The 26,174-nt window shown below is 41.1% G+C and overlaps 1 protein-coding gene across 1 annotated transcript; it reads right to left on the bottom strand.

Moving 5' to 3' along the window:
- Positions 1–293: 293 nt before the first annotated feature.
- LOC106572240 (immunoglobulin superfamily member 21) lies at positions 294–24,752 on the bottom strand. Its single transcript, XM_014146260.3, has 10 exons — positions 24,407–24,752; positions 20,603–20,715; positions 19,996–20,117; positions 19,692–19,810; positions 19,217–19,332; positions 8,830–9,370; positions 4,218–4,318; positions 3,654–3,846; positions 3,524–3,562; positions 294–3,423 (listed from the first exon to the last, which is right to left on the bottom strand). The coding sequence occupies exons 1-10, from the start codon at positions 24,459–24,461 to the stop codon at positions 3,344–3,346; spliced, it is 1,479 nt and encodes a 492-aa protein (XP_014001735.1). The 5' UTR covers positions 24,462–24,752; the 3' UTR covers positions 294–3,343.
- Between the last annotated feature and the right edge of the window lie 1,422 nt (positions 24,753–26,174).

Here is a 26,174-nt window from a genome sequence, read left to right as displayed (position 1 = left end):
TGACAATATTCAACATGAGATCATTTTGAACTCTCATCTGATTGTAGGCTCAAGTTCCATCATATATCTCTATTCCCAGGACAGCACATATTCAAACAATACCTGTTTGGTCACATTGGCACCTTGACTCAGATTTGGTGTCGGTAAAAGAAACTGGGCTGTGTATTGAAGTAGGGACCATTACCGCAGACTGTACATTTCTCTTAAAAGAATTGCAAGCATTTCAGCAAATCGAGAGAAAAAACATATCGCTCTTTATCTATGACTCTGAACAAAAATACATTTCAAGGACATTTCTTCCAACCAAACATTTATTTTATCCAAGGACTTGCTGTCCAAGATATGTCAAAAACATGTCATATTGTATGTGTTCTGACCTTCAAATAACAGGGAGATGGGGAAAAAGCATCTAATGCGGGCCAGCCCACATAAACTCGGTTAAAATTACCTCTAACACAGGTTGGGGTCTACCATAAAACATAACCACTGTGATGGTGGGTCATAGGATGTTGAAAAAAACAAAAGGGAAGAAGCAGTTAGGCAGGCAGAATGACAACATAAAAGCTTAGAAAGTTAGAATGTATGTAGAATGAATGTTTTTATTTTCCTAAGCTGCTTTTATGAAAAGTGAACAGGGCTTCAGCAACAGTAGCTGGATCTCAGCGATCACTGCCTGCATCCGTAATGGGTATGCGACCAAACGACCACCCCTCATCACTGTCAAACGCTCCCTAAAACACTTCTGCGAGCAGGCCTTTCTAATTGACCTGGCCGGGGTATCCTGGAATGACATTGACCTCATCCCGTCAGTAGATGATGCCTGGCTATTCTTTAAAAGTGCCTTCCTCACCATCTTAAATAAGCATGCCCCACTCAAAACTAGGAATAGATATAGTCCTTGGTTCACTCCAGACCTGTCTGCCCTTGACCAGCACAAAAACATCCGGTGGCGTTCTGCATTAGCATCGAATAGCCCCCGGGATATGCAACTTTTCAGGGAAGTTAGGAACAAATATACACAGGCAGTTAGAAAAGCTAAGGCTAGCTTTTTCAAACAGAAATTTGCATCCTGTAGTACTAACTCAAAAAAGTTCTGGGACACTGTAAAGTCCATGGAGAATAAGAGCACCTCCTCCCAGCTGCCCACTGCTCTGAGGCTAGGAAACACTGTTACCACCGATAAATCCACTATAATTGAGAATTTCAATAAGCATTTCTCTATGGCTGGCCATGCTTTCCACCTGGCTACCCCTACCCCGGTCAACTGCCCGGCACCCTCCACAGCAACCCGCCAAAGCCCCCACCATTTCTCCTTCACCCAAATCCAGATAGCTGACGTTCTGAAAGAGCGGCAATATCTGGACCCATACAAATCAGCCGGGCTAGACAATCTGGACCCTCTCTTTCTAAAATTATCTGCCGAAATTGTTGCAACCCCTATTACTAGCCTGTTCAACCTCTCTTTCGTATCGTCTGAGATTCCCAAAGATTGGAAAGCTGCCGCGGTCATCCCCCTCTTCAAAGGGGGTGACACTCTTGACCCAAACTGCTACAGACCTATATCTATCCTACCCTGTCTGTCTAAGGTCTTCCAAAGCCAAGTTAACAAACAGATTACCGACCATTTCGAATCCCACCGTACCTTCTACGCTATGAATCTGGTTTCAGAGCTGGTCATGGGTGCACCTCAGCTACGCTCAAGGTCCTAAACGACATCATAACCGCCGTCGATAAGAGACATTACTGTGCAGCCGTATTCATCGACCTGGCCAAGGCTTTCGACTCTGTCAATCACCATATTCTTATTGGCAGACTCGACAGCTTTGGTTTCTCAAATGATTGCCTCGCCTGGTTTACCAACTACTTCTATGATAGAGTTCAGTGTGTCAAATCGGAGGGCCTGTTGTCCAGACCTCTGGCAATCTCTATGGGTGTGCCACAGGGTTCAATTCTTGGGCCGACTCTCTTCTCTGTATACATCAATGATGTTGCTCTTGCTGCTGGTGATTCTCTGATCCACCTCTACGCAGACGACACCATTCTGTATACTTCTGGCACCTCTTTGGACACTGTGTTAACTAACCTCCAGACGAGCTTCAATGCCATACAACTCTCCTTCCGTGGCCTCCAACTGCTCTTAAACGCAAGTAAAACTAAGTGCATGCTATTCAATCGATCACTGCCCGCACCTGCTCGCCCGTCCAGCATCACTACTCTGGACGGCTCTGACTTAGAATACGTGGACAACTACAAATACCTGGGTGTCTGGCTAGAATGTAAACTCTCCTCACATTAAGCATCTCCAATCCAAAATTGAATCTAGAATCGGCTTCCTATATCGCAACAAAGCATCCTTCACTCATGCTGCTAAACACACCCTCGTGGAACTGACCATCCTACCGATCCTCGACTTCGGTGATGTCATCTATAAAATAGCCTCCAACACTCTACTCAGCAAACTGGATGCGGTCTGTCACGGTGCCATCCGTTTTGTCACCAAAGCCACATACACTACCCACCATTGCGACCTGTACTCTCTCGTTGGTTGGCCCTCGCTTCATACTCGTTGCCAAACCCACTGGCTACAGGTTATCTACAGGTCTCTGCTGGGTGGAGCCCCGCCTTGTCTCAGCTCGCTGGTCACCATAGCAGCACCCACTCGTAGCAGGCGCTCCAGCAGGTATATCTCACTGGTCACCCCCAAAGCCAATTCTTCCTTTGGTCGTCTTTCCTTCCGGTTCTCTGCTGCCAATGACTGGAACAAACTGCAAAAATCTCTGAAGCTGGAGACTCATATCTCCCTCACTAGCTTTAAGCACCAGCTGTCAGAGCAGCTCACAGATCACTGCACCTGTACATAGCCCATCTGTAAACAGCCCATCTATCTACTTACCGCATCCCCATACTGTATTTATTTATTTATCTTGCTCCTTTGCACCCCAGTGTCTCTACTTGCACATTCATCTTCTGCACATCTACCATTCCAGTGTTTAATTGCTGTATTGTAGTTACTTCGCCACCATGGCCTATTTATTGCCTTAACTTACCTCATTTGCACTCACTGTATATAGACTTTTTGTTTTCTTTTGTTCTACTGTATTATTGACTGTATGTTTTGTTTATTCCATGTGTAACTCTGTGTTGTTGTATGTGTCGAATTGCTATGCTTTATTTTGGCCAGGTCGCAGTTGCAAATGAGAACTTGTTCCCAACTAGCCTACCTGGTTAAATAAAGGTGAAATTAAAAAAATTAAAAAATAAACTGCAGATGGGGAAGTGAGTGACAGAGGAGAGGCTCAAGAGACTAGTGAGACTGGAGAAGGGCAGGGGTCCATTTTGCTGTTCACGTCATCTCCCATGTCACGGCTAACATTAACAGCATGGTGGTCAGCTCCAGTGCCTCATTGCAATAGGCTGCATCTGCTAATAGAAATAAATAAGTGTTACTTCATCTTTAGTAGAATGACTTACGTTGACCTTGCAAAGAATTGAGTTTCCTTTTGTCCATTCCCTCTATGCATACCAACAAAATGTTGTCTCCCCTTCTTAAGTCTGGGGTTTTCTGTAAAAACAGAGAAAATAAAGTAAGTCATATGGATGAGGAGAGGGGGTAACTTGACATAGAGAACCCTTGACATAGAGAACACACACACCAAACACGATGAGCCGCGTGTGTGTGTCAGTGGATCCCAGAGGGTTCTGGGCAGTGCATCGGAACATGGAGCCGTTGAGCTCGGCCGGTACTCTCTCAAGCACCAGCTCCCTCCCATTATGGTCCTCTCTCCCGTCCAGCAAATGACCTCCCACCCTGGTCCAGGTGAACAGTGGCTCGGGGAACACCATATTCTGAAGAGTGCATGGGGAAAAGCATCCTTTGTAAATAATGTGTGCATGAGATTGACTACATTACAGCCGGACTACACATAATCACTGATGCACAAATCACCTTGCATCCCAAATAATTACTCTGTGATCAAGATTATCGATTATGTGCCTTGCCAGCCCGCCATACTCAAACTGATCCCATCAAACACGCTGAATGACTTTCATCCAAATGTATCTACCAGTTAGCTGTATTCTATAGTCATAGAGCGACACCTGTTGGTGAAGTGTTATATATTTGAAGAAGGTTCGCTTTCAATGATTGTGATATGTGGTTCTTTCCTACTACAGTTGAATGCACTTATTGGTGCAAATAGCACTTCTCATGTACTCACCCCCGTGGAAGAGATCTGGAGGCCCTGAACTGTAATGCGGACAGTGTCTCCTACTTTAGCCTTACCAGGCGACATGGAGAGTTTGGGGCCCCTGGGAGCAGCTAAAGGGAAATAAAATACAAACAATCAATGTTACATATTTTTTTATCTGATCTAATCCTTAATATTTTAACAAAATTGTCACATTTACATTTTGGTCATTTAGCAGACACTCTTATCCACAGTGGCTTACAGTCACTGCAGTCAGTAACAAATCACTTTTATTTTTTTCCCTTATTTGTCAAAAACGATTTACAAAAGAATAAATGCAGCAAGTCATCTATACTGAACAAAAATATAAACGCAAGATGCAATAATTTCAACGAGTTACAGTTCATATAAGGAAATAAATAAATTAGGCCCTAATCTATGGATTTCATGACTGGGCAAGGGCACAGCCATGGGTGGGCCTGGGAGGGCATAGGCCCACCTACTTGGGAGACAGGCCCAGCAAATCAAAATTACTTTTTCCACACAAAAGGGCTTTATTACAGACAGAAATACTCCTCAGTTTTATCAGCTGTCAGTTTATCAGGCTGGTCTTAGACGATTCCGCAGGTGAAGAAGCCGGATGTGGAGGTCCTGGGCTGGCGTGGTTACACGTGGTCTGTGGTTGTGAGGCCGGTTGGACGTACTGCCAAATTCTCTAAAATGACGTTGGAGGTGGCTTATGGTGGAGAAATTAACATTCAATTCTCTGACAACAGCTCTGGTGTACATTCTTGAAGTCAGCATGCCAATTGCGAGCACCCTCAAAACGTGAGACCTCTGTGGCATTATGTTGTGTGACAAAACTGCACATTTTAGAGTGGCCTTTCAATGTCTCCAGCACAAGGTGCACTTGTGTAAAGATCATGCTGTTTAACTTTTTAAATCTAGGGGGCAGTATTCGGGAAGTTTGGATGACTGAGGTGCCCAAAGTAAACTGCATGTTAGGCCCAGAAGCTAGGATATGCACATGGTAGTATTGGATAGAAAACACTCAAAAGTTTCTAAAACTGTTAGAATAATGTCTGTGAGTATAACAGAACTGATTTGGCAGGCGAAACCCCGAGGACCATCCATCCAGGAAACATTATTTTTGTGGTCATTGGACTTTTCAATGCTTTTCTATGGGAAAGCCTAATTATTAGGACCCAGATTGCAGTTCCTATGGCTTCCACTAGATGTCAACAGTCTTTAAGTATTCGTATTCTTTCTAAGTGTCACTCAGCAGGACTCTAGTCTTTTGGTGGGTGCTAATGAGTGCGCACTCCTCGTTGTTTTTCTCCGGTATTGAAAACAGTTTATTCCATCTTAAATTTGATCGATTATTTACATATTAGGGTATCTGAGGTTGGATTAGAAACGTTGTTTGAAATGTTTGGACCAAGTTTACAGGTAACTTTTTAGATTCCTTTGTAGGCATGTTGGGCGAGTTGGAACAGGTGTATTTCTGAATCAAACGCGCCAAATAAACAGACATTTTTGAGATATAAAGAAGGACTTTATCGAACAAAATGACCATTCATTGTGTAACTGGACCTTTGGGATTGCAAAAAGATGAAGTTCTTCAAAGGTAAACGATTTATTTTATCGCTATTTCTGACTTCCGTGATGCATCTGCTTGGTTGGAAAATGTTTGTGACGCGCTCCAGTGAGGGCGTGCACTTGGTTATTTATCTCCGGTATTGAATATACTATTTTCCGTCTTAAATCGTTTATTTACATATTAGGGTACCTGAGGATTGATTAGGAATGTTGTTTGACATGTTTGGACCAAGTTTATTGGTAACGTTTGGGATTCATTTTGTATGCATTTTGAACGAGGGGAAACAGGTGGATTATTGAATGAATATATAGAAGGACTTTATCGAACAAAAGGACCATTTGTTATGTAACTGGGACCCTTGTGATTGCAACCAGATGAAGATCTTCAAAGGTAAGGGATTTATTTTATCGCTATTTCTGACTTTCACAATGCATCTGCTTGGTTGGAAAATGTTTTTAATGCTTTTGTATGCGGGGCACTGTCCTCAGATAATCGCATGGTATGCTTTCGCTGTAAAGCCTTTTTTAAATCTGACAAAGTGGCTGGATTAACAAGAAGTTAAGCTTTTAAATTATGTAAGACACTTGTATCTTCATGAATGTTTAATATTACGAATGTAGTATTTTTGAATTTGCGCTCTGCAATTTCACCGGATGTTGTCGAGGTGTGTCGCAAGCTGCACGTCTAGCCCGAAGTTAATCAGCTTTTTGATATGCCACACCTGTCAGGTGGATGAATTATCTTGGCCAAGGAGAAATGCTCACTAACAGGGATGTAGGCAAATTTGTGCACAAAATTTGAGAGAAATAAGCTTTATGTGCATATGGAAATTTTTGAGGATATTTTATTTCAGCTTATGAAACATGTGACACTTTACATGTTGCGCTCATATTTTTGTTCAGTATATATTTTCTGTATACCGTGCACAAAGCTTTCAGCCTATGAGTCCATTTTGTATATGAGCATGACAGTCTTGGAATAGCTGTTTTTGATGATGAAAAACCTCCACTATATCTAGTAATCCACTCATACTTACTGATATGAGGTTTGCCATGCATTCATCATAAACTGATGCCTGTGGCTGTACTGCATACAGAACATAGTGTGGGTAGGTGTGTGTGTGCTTATGTGATTACATATGTAACGGTGTAAAAAAATAGCTGATCTGCAGTGAGATTTCTAATACGTTTCTAAGGAGAACTAATGGATGCTCTGAACAAATACTCCATTAAGGATCATCCTCATTACGTGAGTCACTGCCTCTAAATAGTCGCTGGCTGCTGCTGGATCCTGAGCTAAAGCATATGAGTACTGTATATTCCTGTAGTTAGCTGATGCTTTGGGCTGGTAAGTGATTGTTTTCTGCCATTACTGAATGCATTATCTCTGAGTAGGGTTGTGTGTGTATATATATATATATATATATATATATATATATATATATATATATATATATATATATATTTAACCTTTATTTATCTGGGCAAGTCAGTTAAGAACAAATTCTTATTTACAATGACGGCCTACCCCGGCCAAACCCTAACCCGGACGGCGCTGGGCCAATTGTGCGCCGCTCTATGGGATTCTTAATTATTGCCGTCCGTTTTGATAAAGCCCGGAATCTAATTGCGCCACACGGGAGCCATATTCCCTAAATTTTGAGTTTTCAGATGCCGTATTCTCTAAATTCAGAGTTTTCAGACACCATGGACATTTTCCATTCATTCAGGAAAAAATGTAAACCTATAGTGCATTTGAACTTTAACTAATATTTTGGAAATATATTATTTTGGAATATAAACCGGGTGGTTCGAGCCCTGAATGCTGATTGTCTGAAAGCCATGGTATACTACGGGTATGATTAAAAAAATACTTTTTACTGTTCCAATTACGTTGTTAACCAGTTTATAATAGCAATAAAGCACCTCGGGGGTTTGTGGTATATAGCCAATATACCACTGCTAAGGGCTGTTCTTAACGCGACGCAACGCAGAGTGCCTAGATACAGACCCTGGGCCTTATTGCTTAATTATACCATGGCGTTGTTGAACACTTATTTCTGATTGGCTTGAAGGGCATTCTAGAGTGTGCATTATTTCCCTACACAGTATATTTGCACCGTATAATTCAATGGCAATAGTTCATTCTTACATGTTCTACAGTGGGCTCAAAAATTACTGGTAATGCATGTGTGTTACCTAATTTTTATACCCTAGTGAAACAGGAAGTGATGTAATGGCTCAATATAGTTCCTTAAGACTTAGATAAACTTAAATAAGTGGAATTTAATTTGTGGTTTAATTTAGTAAATGTTATTTACAAAAGTCTTTAAGGGTGCCATTAATTGTGAAACCTTGATTTGGAGGACACTGATTTTTAATTAAATCAATAAATTATTTTGATTGGTTCCATTGAAACATTAATAAAGTACAGTATTTCTCACATGTTGGTATTTTGAGTTTATCTCTCTAATTATATTGTTTATATTTTTTAAAGTATTGTTTGTGCATTGCCAGTCAAGGGTGCCAGTAATTTTGGAGCCCACTGTAAATTTGAGCTGCTTTTGAAAGCAAAAGTCGAATTGAAAGCATTGGTATTGTTGAATTAGATTTTCATAACGGCAAGCTAGGACAGATGATTTGATTAGTTAAACTGGCAAGTCTGTTTGTTTGGTTACCACAGTAACTACTGTAGCTGTCTAGTAAACTTGTAATGCTAGCTACTTCAGTGGATGTTGAACACATTCTAGCGGCAAATTTATTAAATTATAGCCATTGTATAAAAGGGATAATCAACTCTGGGCTCTATGCGTTCTCTGTAAAATAATGCAACTCCGTGCAAGTCGTGGAACACACCTTCCACGTCTTTCATTATTTTCCATTGAACGCATAGTCCCTCGTTGATTATCCCCTACATATTCTTTCTGTTTTCAAGGAGACATTGTATTTGGTATTCAGCTGATTTTCATGGTCAAACCGGTTTGGGAGCATGGTATCTGAGGAAGGTAAAAAGTGGAAGGGCATGCTCTGGTCTGGTACCCACACAGAGTGACCTCAGCCTGCATTGGCATGGACAGAGCTGGATGCTTGACCTCGCAGCTGAACAGGGCGTCGTTGTCCAGTTGGGGGTTGAGGCTCCAGGTGAGCATGGCTCTGACCTCCATGGTGCCATCGCTGGAGACCTGCCGCCTGTGCTGGAAGTAGTAGAGCGGGTCTGTGCTCTGCACCCAGCGGGGGAACTCCCGGCTTACCACCGTCTCTGGGATCACCTCCGTGGTGGTGGGGCTGGGCTCAGACCCCTCCACATCGCCAGGCTCCCCCAGGGCCCCTGGTTCCTCCCCGGCCCCTCCTGTCTTCCCTGTCCCTCTGGTCCCAGGGGTGTCATGGTCCAGACGGGGGGGCTTCCCCTGGTCCTGGTCCAGCAGGGAGAGGGACTTCTTCAGCTTGGTGTCATCCAGATCTCTGCTGATCAGGGGCCTAGAGCCCCGTAGACCTGCCAGGCCCCTTCCCTGGGACTGGCCCCCACCACCCTCCATAATAGAGGGGAACACCTCGATCAGCTCGCTGTCACGCTTGAAGTACACCTGAGAGGAGAACGACATCATAAGAGCCCGTAACAACCAAGAACACTAATCATTTCAACAGTGCAGTGAGTGTTCTTACTTCAAAATATATTCTAGTAGGAGTACTTTTGGGTAGTTTGCATGTGGGTAGCCGAGGAACTCTCAACTCTTCTTTTATATCGAGGCGGAGTTGAGTTTTGATAACTGGTCACGGGATTTGCTAGCAACAACATTGATCCACCATAAGTCGATTCTTGTAAAAATGTCAATTATGAAAACGCTTACCTGTACCTATGTTCATCCTTTAAAACTGCGGCCCTTTTGCGGGGTCCTGAAATTCAAACTTTTAATAAAAACATTTAGCAAATACAACCATTAACTTTTTCCTCATTGCTCGTACTACTTAAACTGAGATTAAATTAGATCTGTGCTATCCAGTATCCTTGGGAAGTCCCTACCCCATTGAAGTTGCCATTTTAAGTGGTTAAGGTAAGAGTTTAGGTTAGGGTTAGGTAAGGTTATGGTTACAGTTAAGGTAAGGTTAGGATGTCCCAAGGAGCCACATGCAATGAGGACATTTTTATTTATATTAACAAACAAATATCAACAAACAAAAGAGGAATAGTCACATGCAAACAAGCATATATACAAACTTTTTACAATGTCACAAGCATACATAAACTTTTTACATGGCCAGGAATCCTAAACAAAGAAATCGTATTCATAAATACAAGTTTTAATTGCCTTTTTGTTTTCCATTTTAGTTAAGTAGTGCCATATTGTTGAAATTCATTTATAAAGTAAAAAAAACGAACATTTTGAATTAGCTTATTTGCATGTGTGAGTATTACATCTACCTAATATTATTAGCAGTTGAATTTATCAACGTCAGAATTTCTTAAATAAATTATATCAAAACCATTAAGTTGTACAAACGGTCATGTTTTCTTTGTAACAAAGTTCTTTATGTCAATCCCAAAAGATCTAGTATAAATACAGTTAAAGAACAAATAAAAAATGGTATCCTTCCTCATGTCATAGTCGTGTGTGTAGGTGGCAGGGAAGTCAGGCGCAGGAGAAACCAACTTGGTTAAACTGGAGTAGTTTTATTAACAAAAAACGAACTCCAAAACCAACATACAAAAATAACATGGGTAAAAATAACCCGTCGCACACCGATACAAAATACACGAGTACATAACATACGAACAATCACTGACAAGGACATGAGGGGAAACAGAGGGTTAAATACACAACATGTAATGAATGGGATTGGAACCAGGTGTGTAGGAAGACAAGACAAAACCAATGGAAAATGAAAAACTGATCAATGATGGCTAGAAGACCGGTGACGTCGACCGCCGAGCACCGCCCGAATAAGGAGGGGCATGGACTTCGGTAGAAGTCGTGACACTCCATTCCACAGAAATCACAATTATAGTCAATATTCAGCTTACATCTTTCTAAAACATGTTTCACAGGATAAATTCTATGTAACATTTTAAATGAAACTTCCTTTACCTTGTTAATGATACAATAATTGTTAGGAATTTCCCATGCTTTCCGCCATTGTATATCACCATAGATTAATAATATCTTGCTGAGGGAAATGTAGTATCACAGACAATATTCCTAATCTGTTTATTACAACATTTATCTTTGAGGATGTTAATTTTGCTAATTAATATATTATTTTCATTTAAATCTACTTACATCAACCACAGAGGAATAAAAAAAGTATAACAAACCCCCCCATTGGAATCGCATCAAAAAGAATTGCATATTTTTTCCGGGTTATTGGAATTATACATTTAGCAACAAATTCTCCATATGAGAGATATCATCCTCATTCAGTAACTAGTCAACCAAAATTATTTTATTCCCAAATCAGTTACAAAAATAGAGACATAGAATTTAAAAATATCTTTGATTGTTTCATAGAAAGTATCTGTCTGGGTAAAATGTATGTTTATTTGATAACATCCAAGCTAAAAGTGCCTGATTATGGAATTCGGCCAATTCTACAGGGATTTTATCAACATCAAAATTACACCGAAGCAGAAATTCTAAACTACCAACAGAGTCAAATAACTACTTAGGGAAGACATTCCAAATACTGTTCTGGTTCTTAATATACTTCAGAGTCCTATTTATTTTGAAAGTACTACAGTTGAAGTCGGAAGTTTACATACACCTTAGCCAAATGCATTTAAACTCAGTTTTCACAATTCCTGACATTTAATCCTAGTAAATATTCCCTGTCTTAGGTCAGTTAGAATCACCACTTTATTGTAAGAACGTGAGATGTCAGAATAATAGTAGAGAGAATGATTTATTTCAGCTTTTATTTCTTTCATCACATTCCCAGTGGGTCAGAAGTTTACATACACTCAATTAGTACTTGGTAGCATTGCCTTTAAATTGTTTAACTTGGGTCAAACGTTTCGGGTAGTCTTCCACAAGCTTCCCACAATAAGTTGGGGGAATTTTGGCCCATTCCTCCTGACAGAGCTAGTGTAACTGAGTCAGGTTTGTAGACCTCTTTGCTCGCACAAGCTTTTTCAGTTCTGCCCACAAATGTTCTACAGGATTGAGGTCAGGATTTGTGATGGCCACTCCAATACCTTGACTTTGTTGTCCTTAAACCATTTTGCCACAACTTTGGAAGTATGCTTGGGGTCACTGTCCATTTGGAAGACCCATTTGCGATCAAGCTTTAACTTCCTGACTGATGTCTTGAGATGTTGCTTCAATATATCCACATAATTTTTCGTACTCATGATGCCATCTATTTTGTGTAGTGCACTAGTCCCTCCTGCAGCAAAGCACCCCCACAACATGATGCTGCCACCCCCGTGCTTCACGGTTGGGATGGTATTCTTCGGCTTGCAAGCCTCCCCCTTTTTCCTCCAAACATAACGATGGTCATTATGGCCAAACAGTTCTGTTCTTCATCAGACCAGGGGACATTTCTCCTAAAAGTACGATCTTTGTCCCCATGTGCAGTTGCAAACCATAGTCTGGCTTTTTTAATGCCGATTTTGTAGCAATGGCTTCTTCCTTGCTGAGCGGCCTTTCAGGTTATGTCGATATAGGACTCGTTTTACTGTGGATATAGATACTTTTGTACCTATTTCCTCCAGCATCTTCACAAGGTCCTTTGCTGTTGTTCTGGGATTGATTTGCACTTTTCGCACCAAAGTACATTCATCTCTAGGAGACAGAACACGTCTCCTTCCTGAGCGGTATGCGTGGTTCCATGGTGTTTATACTTGCGTACTATTGTTTGTACAGATGAACGTGGTATCTTCAGGCATTTGGAAATTGCTCCCAAGGATGAACCAGACTTGTGGAGGTCTACAATTTTTTTTCTGAGGTCTTGGCTGATTTCTTTTGATTTTCCCATGATGTCAAGCAAAGAGGCACTGAGTTTGAAGGTACGCCTTGAAATACATCCACAGGTACACCTCCAATTGACTCAAATGATGTCAATTAGCCTATCAGAAGCTTCTAAAGCCATGATATCATTTTCTGGAATTTTCCAAGCTGTTTAAAGGCACAGTCAACTTAGTGTATGTAAACTTCTGACCCACTGGAATTGTGATACAGTGAATTATAAGTGAAATAATCTGTCTGTAAACTATTGTTGGAAAAATGACTTGTGTCATGCACACAGTAGATGTCCTAACCGACTTGCCAAAACTATAATTTGTGGAGTGGTTGAAAAACGAGTTTTAATGACTCCAACCTAAGTGTATGTAAACTTCCGACTTCAACTGTATTTAGAGTATTGAAATCAAAAACCTCAAGACCTCCTTGTGCTTGGGTATTACTGAGAATATCTTTCCAAAGATAGTGAGGCTTGTTCCTCCAAATAAAATGATAAAGAATCTTATCTAAGTCCTCAATTTTAGGGGGTAAGTCAAGTGATAGAGAGACATAAACCGACCTGGATAACCCGTCAGCTTTGGACAATGAAACCTGACCATATTATGAAATATCTCTCAGTAACCAGAGTTTCAATTTCTTCTTTGTTTTCTCAATAATTGGGTTAAAGTTTAAATTACTCCTTTGTTTTTCATCCTTGCATACAACAATTCCAAGATAAGTTACCTTATCTTTAACTGGGATACCATATACTTCCTGTAAAACACAGTCCTTGAGTGGAAATAAGACTGACTTATTGATATACATTTTCAAACCTGAAACTCTTCAATACAGGAAACTGCTTTAGAAAACTAATTCCGGTCTCTCAAAAATATGGTGATATCAGCCAGTTGACATAGATTAAATTCCTGCTGAAATACCTTGAAAATTGCCTTTCTTTATATGAAGAGCCATAATTTGAGTAACCAATTAAAATACAAATGGGCTAATTGGCCAGCCCTGCCTAATGCCATGCCCAATATAAAATATTTGGGATGTCCAGTGAGATAATTTCACAGAGCTAGTACAACTACTGTATAAAGTTTGGACTGCTTAAAAAAAAAGTCACTAAACCAAACCCAATAAAACATATTGCTTTGAACATAAACTCATATGCTACAGTGTCAAAAGCTTTATAAAAATCAACAAACATGCGAAAACTATCAAGGATGAGGTCATTATAGTCAATCATATCTAAGATCAAACTGAGGTTACTACTAATGTGTCAGCCATGCATAAAACCATAGTGTTCTTCATCAATTATATGATGTAAGCCATGTTTCAACCTCTTAGCAAATACATTGACAAATAACTTTCCATCATTATTCAACAGGCTAATCCTTATTAGGTTTGGGAATCAAAGTAATTACACTGTGCTTTAAGGAAGCCGGTAACTCCCCTTTTTCTTGGAACATAGCACAAATGAAAGAAATCAATCGATCATTGAATGTTTTATAGAACTTGCTTGTTAAACCATACTTTCCAGGGGATCTATTGTCCTTAAGGCTTTAAAATACAATATTTTATCTCAATTTTGATAACTAATCATCACAAATATCCCTGAAATCATGATCTATCTTCTGAGCAGTGTTTGATACATTGTCTAAGAAAGAATCCATATTGGAAGTTGACTGGGCTGATGTATAAATATTCTGATAAAACTGGGCAACAAACTGAGAGATTTCTTTTGGATTTTCATTGGGAGAATTATTGATCATTCATTTACATACGGAAGACATTTCGCCTGCCCTTTTTTCTAAATTAATGAAATATTTTGCATTTTTCTCTCCCTCTTTCATCCATTTTTGTCTTGATCTTACAAACGCTCCCCGGGCCTTTTCCTCGTAGATACAGTAACTGCATTTGCAGTGATGATAGCTCCAGTAATTCCTGATTAGTTAGATCATTTTTGTTGTTGTTGTATAATCCATTATTCCCTTTATGATGTTATATTCTTTCTCTCTCTTGTCACAAGTCATTTCTTTCCCCTTTGAAAAAGCCAAAACCCTTAAATCAAAATTCATCAGTTCCCAGTAACTTCCAAACGTATTCATAACACACTCATGGTTCTAATATCTAATACGAATCAAATTTTATTAGTCACATGCGCCCAATACAACAGGTAGACCTTACTGTGAAATGCTTACTTACGAGCCCCTAACCAACAATGCAGTTTAAAAAAAAATATGGATAAGAATAAGAGATAAAAGTAACAAGTAATTAAAGAGCAGCAGTAAAATAACAATAGTGAGACTATATACAAGGGAGTGCCGATACAGAGTCAATGTGCGGGGGCACCGGTTAGTTGAGGTAGGATGTACATGTAGGTAGAGTTATTAAAGTGACTATGCATAGATGACAACAGAGAGTAGCAGCGGTGTAAAGATGGGGTGAGAGTGGGTGGAGCACTGCAAATAGTCTGGGTAGCCATTTGACTAGATGTTCAGGAGTCTTATGGCTTGAGGGTAGAAGCTGTTTAGAAGCCTCTTGGACCTAGACTTGGTGCTCCGGTACCGCTTGCCGTGCGGTGGCAGAGAGAACAGTCTATGAATAGGGTTTCTGGAGTCTTTGACAATTTTAGGGCCTTCCTCTGACACCGCCTGGTATAGAGGTCCTGGGTGGCAGAAAGCTTGGCCCCAGTGATGTACTGGGCCGTTCGCACTACCCTCTGTAGTGCCTTGCAGTCGGAGGCTGAGAAGTTGCCATACCAGGTATTGATGCAACCAGTCAGGATGCTCTCAATGGTGCAGCTGTAGAACCTATTAAGGATCTGAGGACCCATGCCAAATCTTTTCAGTTTCCTGAGGGGGAATCGGTATTGTCCTGCCCTCTTCACGACTGACTTGGTGTGCTTGGACCATGTTAGTTTGTTGGTGATGTGGACACCAAGGAACTTGAAGCTCTCAACCTGCTTCACTGCAGCCCCGTCAATGAGAATGGGGGCGTGCTAGGTCCTCTTTTTCCTGTAGTCCACAATCATCTCCTTTGTCTTGATCACATTGAGAGAGAGGTTGTTGTCCTGGCACCACACGGCCAGGTCTCTGACCTCCTCCCTATAGGCTATCTCGTTATTGTCGGTGATCAGGCCTAACACTGTTGTGTCATCGGCAAATTTAATGACGGTGTTGGAGTCGTGCCTGGCCATGCAGTCATGAGTGAACAGGGAGTACAGGAGGGGACTGAGCGCGCACCCCTGAGGGGCCCCCGTGTTGAGGATCAGCGTGGCGGATGTGTTGTTATCTACCCTTACCACCTGGGGGAAGCCCGTCAGGAAGTCCAGGATCCAGTTGCAGAGGGAAGTGTTTAGTCCCAGGGTCCTTAGTGGGAAAGGGCATTGTGGAGTGCAATAGAGATTGCATCAACTGTGGATCTGTTGGGGCGGCATGCAAATTGGAGTGGGTCTAGGGTTTCTGGGATGATGGTGTTGATGTGAGCCATGACCAGCCTTTCAAAGCACTTCATGGATACAGACGTGAGTGCTACGAGTTGGTAGTCAATTAGGCAGGTTACATTAGTGTTCTTAGGCACAGGGACTATGGTGGTCTGCTTGAAACATGTTGGTATTACAGACTTGGACAGGGAGAGGTTGAAAATGTCAGTGAAGACACTTGCCAGTAGGTTTGCGCAAGCTCGCAGTACACATCCTGGTAATCCGTCTGGACCTGCGACCTTGTGAATGTTGACCTGTTTAAAGGTCTTACTCACATCGGCTGCGGAGAGCGTGATCACACAGTCTTCTGGAACAGCTGGTGCTCTCATTCATGTTTCAGTGTTATTTGTCTCGAAGTGAGCATATAAGTAGTTTAGCTCGCCTGGTAGGCTCGTGTCACTGGGCAGTTTTCAGCTGTGCTTCCCTTTGTAGTCGGTAATGGTTTGCAAACCCTGCCACATCCGACGAGCGTCAGAGCCGGTGTAGTACGACTCGATCTTAATCCTGTATTGACGCTTTGCCTGTTTGATGGTTGGTTGGAGGGCATAGCGGGATTTCTTATAAGCTTCTGGGTTAGAGTCCCGCTCCTTGAAAGCGGCAGCTCTAGCCTTTAGCTCAGTGCGGATGCTGCCTGTAATCAATGGCTTCTGGTTGGGGTATGTACGTACAGGCACTGTGGGGACAACGTCATCGATGCACTTGTTGATGAAGCCAATGACTGATGTGGTGTACTCCTCAATGCCATCGGAGTAATCCGGGAACATATTCTAGTCTGTGCTAGCAAAACAGTCCTGTAGCTCAGCATCTGCTTCCTCTGACCACTTTTTATTGATCTAGTCACTGGTGCTTCCTGCTTTAATTTTAGCTTGTAAGCAGGAATCAGGAGGATAAAATTATGCTTTGTATGCGTCTCTGTGTGTGTAGTATAGGTGGGCCAGAGTTATTTTTCCTCTGGTTGCACATTTAACATGTTGATAGAAATTTGGTAAAAAATATTTAAGTTTCCCTGCAATAAAGTCCCCGGCTACTAGGAGCGCCACATCTGGGTGAGTGTTTTCTTGTTTGCTTATGGCGGAATACAGCTCATTCAATGCTGTCTTAGTGCCAGCCTCTGACTGTGGTGATATTTAAACAGCTACAAAGAATACAGATGAAAACTCTCTTGGTAGGTAGTGTGGTCTACAGCTTATCATGAGATACTCTACCCCAGGTGAGCAATAGCTCTAGACCTCCTTAGATATCGTGCACCAGCTGTTGTTTACAAAAGTACATAGACCACCGCCCCTTGTCTTACCAGATGCCGCTGTTCTATCCTGCCGGTACATTGTATACCATCCAGCTGTATGTTGATATTGTTGTCGTTCAGCCACGACTCCGTGAAGCATAAGATGTTATTCATTTTTAATGTCCCGTTGGTAGTTTAATCTTCTGCGTAACTCGTCAATTTTATTCTCCAAAGATTGCACGTTTTCTAGCATAATTGGAGGGAAGTGGGGGTTTATTCGATCACCTACGAATTCTCAGAAGGCAGCCCGACCTTCGGCCTCTCTTTCTCCACCTTCTCTTCACGCAGATCACAGGGATCAGGGCCTGTTCCCGAGGAAGCAGTATAACCTTTGCGTCGGGCTCGTCAGAGTCATGAAAGGAAAAAAAGGACCTTGGTGAGTAATCACAGTCCTGATGTTTAGAAGTTATTTTCGGTCATAAGAGACGGTAGCGGCAACATTATGTACAAAATAAGTAAAAAAATATGTTACAAACAACGCAAATAAACGAACAAAAAGCACAATTTGCTGGGGGCACGTAAAACGTCTGCCTTCTTCTCCGGCACCATCTGGGGAAGTAAATACTCTGAAGCAGCAGTACACAACACTGAAAACGCAGGTTGCAAAGCTGCAACAACCTTCCACTTGGCCTCTGGGACTGTTGACCTGCAAAAGTCCTTCACCTTTGCTTTGATGTTCTCTTTTTGCGATTCCATAAATTTGAAGATTCCATCTCTGACTGTACCGGCCAGTCTCGTTAACCTTTGACTCTATTTCTGTGAATTTCATCTCCTGCTTTGCAACCTGAGTTTTCAGTGTTGCGTACTGCTGCTTCAGAGTATTTACTTCCTCAGCATGGTAATCAATCGCTTTCTTCAGGTTAACGATGGTGAAAGTGTTCTTTTTCACAAAGTCCATGATGTCATCTGCGCTCTATTTGATGTTAGCCGTGAGGATGCGGACAATGTTGTCCTGTAGCTGGCTCATTGATGATGGTTCACTTCTCTGCCTCTTTGAAAGTTGCTCCTTGGTTGGGGTATTCGGGTATGAATCACATTCACCCCCCTTTTCTACACTACAACCATTTGAATGAGTTTCAGCAGTTCCTTTTTCTCCTTGAAAGTCGCAACATCCATTATCTCAGGAACAATTTGGTTATGTCCTGACTCCATGCTGCTAGCTGAAACTTTTCGATAACTACAGTAGCTAACTTGTTCGTTGGAAATCGTCAAAATATTTAAATGGCTTGATTAATTAAACTTATTCAAAATAGCTACACGGTATGGCTATATATATTTATTTAGTTTTGCAACTGCAGTCTACATTTATAAACTTTGTGAGAAACCCTGAAATTGTTCCTCAGCTAGACATTTTACGACCTCCTATGCCACCATCTTGAGCGCCTCCCCAGCTGTAAAGGACAAACATAGTGTAACGACCCTGGGTTTATAAGCGCGGATATCACGCGGATATCGACTCTACCGCTTGAGCATGCTTTTGTGGCACAGTCGATAGCGCGCTGGACTTCGGGCTAGAAGGTCGAGAGTTCGAGACCTGCTCCCTGCTGTTTCATTACAATAGGTACAAGTAAGTGTTTTCAGAATTTAAATTTTTACAAGAATTGACTGATGGGGGTCAATGTTGTTGCTAGCAAATCGCGGTACCAGTTATCAAAACTCAACTCTGCCTCGATATAAGAAGAGAACGGAGTTGAGCGTTCCTCAGCTAGCATGTGGGCAAACTCACCATAGGGGCTGGCTTTCCTCCCATGACGATGCAGATTAGAGTGAAGTTCTGGGCCTCATAGCGATTGAAGGGGGCCGGGCAGTCTGCTGCCACTACAGAAATGGATTTAGGAGGCACTATGGAGGAAAAGAAGGAGCCTGGTACTAAAACGACAAAACCATCCACATATAGGCAAATTTTGTCTAGTATTTTCAGTTACCCCCCCCCCCCCCCAGTATGTTCCAAAGGGCAACTTAACTAAAACATGTTTTTCATGTCTGTACTTGATGACAGAAAGTAGTCTTCTGTGCATTTCCTATATCTCAACAGTAGAGGGAGGCAGGTGATAGAAATGCTAGTAGCGGTGGTAATGAAAACTGCTAAAACGCAAAAGAATCGTGGATGCAGGACAAAGGCTACAAAATCTTCCATCCACAAAATCCTATCCAATACCACATGATCATATTTATATAACATGAATTCTCTTAAATTGTACCCATGACAGTGAGCACAATGGTGCCTGAGGCTAAGACCACCCTGTCTCTAGAGGCTTTGTCGTAGATCCCCACATGGCACTCATATGGTCCATCATCTTCCATCTGCACCTCAGGGAGCCTGGCAACACAACAGCAAACCCAGGAAGATAACACAAGTACAAGATAGGAGTTTTACAGCACTTTTCCATGCACTCAAAGCCTTTATAAGATCAAATAAAAAAGGCAAGATAAGCCTACACTTGCAAGTGAAAACACTGACCAATGCTCTTTTTCTTGAGGCTGCAGACTACTGGTCAAGCTTACCGGACAGTTGATTGGTAGACCAGGTCTTCTCGTCTGCGGAAATCCTCCATATGGGAGAAGTTGCTGTTGAACATGGCATCGTAGGTGAAGATCTTCTGTTTGGCACTGCCACCCTCTGTCACCTAGAAAGTTAAAGAATACATCACACACCCTGGGCATGTCAATAATAAACAAGCTTTCTATACAAAACTATCAATGCACACAGTTATTATTTTCCAATTCATGAAGCCCAGAGAGCTTTGAAGCCTCTTCTTTTATCAGTTTAGTTAGATATGAATTTCACAGTGGGGAGTTAATGGGAATTTGAAGTGAATTTTCACAAGGAGCTTATAATAATAATAATAATAATAATAATAATTTAACAAACCTTATCAAACCTAGTAGCTCTTCAGAAGTCAGATAGCTTGTTATGTATTGTATCTAACGCTCTGTCTCTTCTGAACAAAGCTTTGATGCGTGTGTCAGTGTTTTAATTGAAGTGTCAATGGAAAACAGTAGATAACAATGTCGGTCTAGTCAAAAGCATCTCATGGAAGTAAACACAAGATATGTGCTGTTGCAAACAACCACACGGTTCATTCAGGGAAACCAAGGCAACCCTACTCACCCGAAACCACACAATCTCTCGCAGGTTGCCATCTGTCCTGAAATTGCACTTGAGTGTCACCGTGTCTCCAATGACAATGGGAGGGAGGGACTCAAGAGTGACCGTTAAATAGCCTGTGATTCAAAGACAATAAGTAAAATATCTGTTACACACATTTCCACACACATTTCTCCCCACAATGTATAGTCCACTCCCTTCTATGAAACCCATAGCATAGACCAGCGCAAAACATGCTATAGGCATTCATTAGACATAGAATAGAACAACTTTATGATTCCTAATGGCAAAATCAAAGATTGTTACTATACTTCTCAAATGACCATACCTCCCTCTCTCTGTAGCATTGGGAATCAAACCTTACCGGCTAGCTGTAATGGATTATTAATAGTGCATTATCAAGGTAATGTGGCCAAAGCATCATCTATTTTGTCTCATGAGGGCAATTACAGGTTGGGATAGCAATATAATGTACACACTTTTTTCCCCTTTACTTTAATGATGAATTATTGGCTTGTTCATTCATTAATTGCAGTGTTGATTTTACACACATTTTCAGAAATGTGTCTTCACATGGTATTAAAATGTTTCTTATCCGTCCACTGTGTCCGCATTGTGACCAAATTTCATGGTCCCTCCCTGTATGCAAATTATTTCACAGCTTTTCTTTCAAAATATAATTTATTTGAAGACATATTGTCAATGGTAACACCTGTCAATGATTTTATAGGGCGGTATATTGATGATTTAAATGGTTTCACTGTCCAGATCTGTCTACACTTGTAAGATATCCAGACACAATGCGTGCCTGACTACCTCCGGAGGTGGTCAGGAAGATCTGATCACAATCAGATCATACTGCATCTCTTAATCATCTACACCTGTCTAAATGGTTGGCACAATCAGAATGTGGACAAGAGAGGGGACAAAGGATGCATGTTAAAAGCAGTGGCACCACTAGTGCATGTTGATGGTACTCTTTTTCTTCCATTGGTGTGGTCTTAGTGTGTGCTAAGTGCTGTGGCTCTGTAAAAAGGTCAGAATGATGAATTAAAAGCCAACCTGTCTCCTAAACAAGTCAAGAGAGGATATAGTGCTTAGAAGCACTAATCTCTATCTCTATCCTGCACAGGCATCTGAGGCCACAGAAACCTAGTAGCGACCTCATTCTCTGAGAATTTATACACTAATGAATGATATGTTTTCATTTGCACTTTCATAAGCACATTCTGTGGCAGAAAGAATCTCAACTAGCTTTACATTAAGTAAATATTGTGAGTGTTGTAGGCTGCGTTTAGACAGGCAGCACAATTCTGATACTTTTTTCACTAATTGGTCTTTTGACCAATCAGATAATCTCTGAAAAAAGATCTGATGTGAAACGATCTGATGTGATTGGTCAAAAGACCAAATAGGCTGCTTTTACACAGGGAGCCCAATTCAGATTTTTTTTATCCCACTAATTGGTCCTTTCACATCAGATAGAGCTGATCTGGTTGGTCAAAAGACTAATTAGTGAAAAAAATTTAAAGATCAGAATTGGGCTGCCTGTGTAAACGTAGCCACGGTGTTATATAATAATGCCAGTGTAGCATTCCAGCCCCTCCCTCCCACCTTGGCCTCTACACCCTGACATCATGGTGGATTATTTTTCACCATGTTTTTCCCGCTAATCCCCCAGCTTTTCATCTACAGACCCAGCCATTCGGCACATCGCTCTGCGTCCTGCTCCAGATACTACATGGATGGGAGGAGAGGGCTGGAGGGTCTTGTGCTACATACTCACATTAAAAACATAAAAAATAAACAGCAGCTCCTTGGAGCAAAGAAAGCTGACACTGAACTCTGTAAGCGTGAGTCCTGTAGGTGAAGGCACATTTTTTTTAAACTCAGGTGTTTTTATGATGTCCGTCGACATTTCTTAAAGCGGCCATTCCACTAAAAATCTACAATCCAAATCAGGGTCGTATTAGATTATATGGTGATCAGAGAATTAGAGCCTGGCGTTGTTGTGAGTCTTGATTCTTCTGAAAATGGGCTCACTCAAGGCATAGTGCGGTTGATCCCTACAAGCATTAACTCAGCTACTGCAAATGGGAAGGGGGGGGGGGGGGGGGGAGGGGGGGGGGTGAATAAAGCACAGACAGAAAGGCAGCAAGGAGATGACTATCTCTCACTTACTCTCTCCCACTCACAGACCAAGTTGATCTCACTAGCCGCTGGAGGTGGAGTGCCATTCGTCTGGCAAGCAAGACTAAAGACCCAGACACACACACACACACACACACACACACACACACACACACACACACACACACACACACACACACACACACACACACACACACACACACACACACACACACACACACACACACACACACACACACAGATGCTTGAAATAATACATATCCTCAGTGTTTTGGTTGCTGGCATTGTATTAGGGCCTAGAGCCTTGGGGCAGTGCAATTTAATCATTTTAGAGGACAGATTACCTGTAAAATGGGTCAGCCAAACAAACAGCCTTTATCCCTCAGATAATCAATCAAAAATCTGGATTGAGTAACTAGGATTGTGACATCATGTCCTCACTGGCAGCAGGCAACTATCGTTTACATCAAACATGTATTAATATGAGCACTCAATGTACAGACACTGAAGCAAATCTCCTCAAGGACAAAGATCTTCAACTAATCCTTTTGGATGGCTGTCAATGACTTGACACTGTTTGCAGCAATCTAGGCTACTGTGTAATGAGTTTCAAACATGTAATCAAAGAACATCTACACCCTATAATCATTGGAAAGTTAATTCTGCAGGGTTTAGAGCTATAGCCTATCACATAAGTATGTGTCTGTCTGCATGTGTGTATATATATATATATATATATATATATATATATATATATATATATATATATATATATACTGAACAAAAATATAAACGCAACATGCAACCATTTCAAAGATTTCACATGACTGGGCAGGGGTGCAGCCATGGGTGGGTTTTGGAGGGCATAGGCCCACCCACTGGGGAGCCAGGCCCAGCCAATCAACAACAAAAAAATGGACAACAGAAGGGCTTTATTACAGAAATAAATACTCCTCAGCACCCCCACCAGACCCCCCCCCCCTCAGATAGGAAACCGGATGTGGAGGTCCTGAGCTGGCGTGGTTACATGTGGTCTGCGGTTGTGAGGCTAGTTGGATGTAATGCCAAATTCTCTAAAACAACGTTAGAGGAAGCTTATGGTAAAGAAAATGAACATTACATTCTCTGGCAACAGCTCTGGTGGACATTCCTGCAGTCACCACGCTCCCTCAACTTGAGACATCTGTGGCATTGTGTTGTGTGACAAAACTGCACATTTTAAAGTGACCTTTTATTGTCGCCAGCACAATTGTAATGATCTTGCTGTTTAATCAGCTTCTTGATATGCCGCTACTGTCAGGTGGATGGATTATCTTGGCAAAGGAAAAATGCTCACTAACAGGGATGTAAACACATTTGTGCACAACATTTGAGAGAAATAAGCTTTTTCTGTGTATGGAACATTTCTGGGATTTTTTTATTTCAGTTAATGAAACATGGGACCAGCACTTTACATGTTGTGTTTTATATTTTTGTTCAGAGTATATATATATGTGTATCTATATATGTACTGTATGTGGGTATATATATATATATATATATATATATATATATATTTAGGTGAAATAGTCTACTGCATTGAGCTTTAAAAATAAAATAAAAACGTTTTAGCTAATAAGAACAAAATGCTCCTTAGAGTATAAAAAACAGACTTACCAACTGCTAAATCCAAAATATATACGATGAGACATTGAGAAAAAGCACAACTCATCTTCCCCGTTAGTGTGTGAGGTCAAGTTTACATTCCATCTACTTTTAGGCAAAAAATCACCGATAATGTGTCATCCACCGTATCTGCGGCACGGGGTCGGGTGCCCTTTCGGAACGCTTCATTCTGCACCGGAACGTAGACCTACTTTTCTGTTTCTGTCAAGCGAGCAGTGAGAAAAATATGTCCTCTTCCCGTTATTAACTCCTGAATAGTCAGAGGATTAAAAAAAGGAACAGATTTGAATGAACTCTCTCAACACACGCCACACGTTTAAGAGCGCGCACACAAGAACAGATAGGCGCGCCAAATCCTATCAGGAGACAGACAGTTGCCCTATGTTAGTGCTATGAAATATAGGCAAAATAGCTCATTATTCATTCGATTATCTATTTGCAGGCAATTAAATAAAACGTTGGCTACAGTATAAAATAGGGACATACGATGAGGGGAAAAAGGCATGTAGCCGCTCTGTCCAAGATAACAGTATATTAGCTTGTACCTCAACTACCTCCCCAAAGTCATTCACTGAGTTTGCAAAAATCCCAAATTAGCAAAAATGAAGAGCTTGAAGACCATGAACTATTTATTCCAATAACAACGTGACATACTGTAAAACGCACTGTCCAATAAGTACCTTCAAATAAGTTCCTTCAATAAACAGTGTGTTTATTGAAATGGAAACCAGGACATTTAAAACAATTCTCGCAGAATAAAAGGACAGGACATTATTACACAGAGTATGTTGATCATCAAGTTGATTTATAACAAATTGTATATGTCGAATTCCCTTTCTCCCAAAAGTGGGATACATATCAGTGGTGTGCTGTACATATCATTTACATTAAGTTCACTGGTAACACTTTCCATTAATGTACACTGTACCCCTGTCCTGCAGTCAATCACCAAAAGCGCCCTCTTTGGCCTCATGGGTGGAATTGTATTAATATTTTTCATAATTTCATAATTAATAAAGCTTATTGTAAAAAAAAAAAACGGACAAATCCGATCTTTCTATGTCAAACAGTGTTGTTATATTTCAGTCTTCTGTGATGTATACAAAGTGTAATATTGGGATGTAAACTAAAAATTCAATACATTTCAACTCTATATCTGACTCTTTTTTTTAAGCCCATAAATATGTGTGTGAGGTGTATACTTTTTTTAAGACTACCAAGAATCACAATGATTTAGCCCACTGCAGTAATTAAGGGGTTGTAAATGGTTTATAAGTCATTTATACACATGCCCCCATACACCCTGCCTATACAATACCACTAGCTGTCGTGTTCTGTGTTAGCAAAACACATGATACATTGGCGAAATGAGTGAATTAGAAAGACAACAAGCAAATCCAATCTTATGTTCATAACTGTCACTTTTCAATTAATTGTCAATTATCCCTTTTCTAAGAACACGCTTAAAAGATATACAAAGTCATATTGGGTGAGCCTCCTCAAATCACATTTGACAAGACCTCCTGGTCTAGATCTGCCAGACTGAAGCAGCATCTGGTTGGAAGAGTGCATGTTAAGAGTTTAGAGTTCCCTCAGATGGGACTACGACGTGGCCCCAGGGCCTGAAACATGTCAGACAGTTTGAAGCAGCAGCACACCACTAGACTCCATCCAGAGATCTAACCACCAAGGTAGTAGAGGAATGTACCATAGTGTATATCTGTTTATGAGAGCTCTGAAAATCCTTACAATGTACAAA

This window comes from Salmo salar, chromosome 15, assembly GCF_965601325.2.
Source record: "Salmo salar chromosome 15, fSalSal1, whole genome shotgun sequence".
NCBI classification, from domain to species: Eukaryota; Metazoa; Chordata; class Actinopteri; order Salmoniformes; family Salmonidae; genus Salmo; species Salmo salar.
The sequence above is the reverse complement of the archived record's forward strand: the minus strand, read 5'-3'. Positions and strand labels throughout refer to the sequence as shown.

What these genes read in the sequence shown, in the direction of transcription:
- LOC106572240 (XM_014146260.3), bottom strand. Translation starts at nt 24,461, where the DNA reads ATGAGTTGTGCTTTTTCTCAATGTCTCATCGTATATATTTTGGATTTA. An exon ending in GAGAGATTGTGTGGTTTCGG is followed by an intron (nt 20,118 to 20,602) that starts GTGAGTAGGGTT and finishes TTAACTTTCTAG; the next exon opens with GTGACAGAGGGTGGCAGTGC. An exon ending in TCCAGATCTCTTCCACGGGG is followed by an intron (nt 3,847 to 4,217) that starts GTGAGTACATGA and finishes TGCACTCTTCAG; the next exon opens with AATATGGTGTTCCCCGAGCC.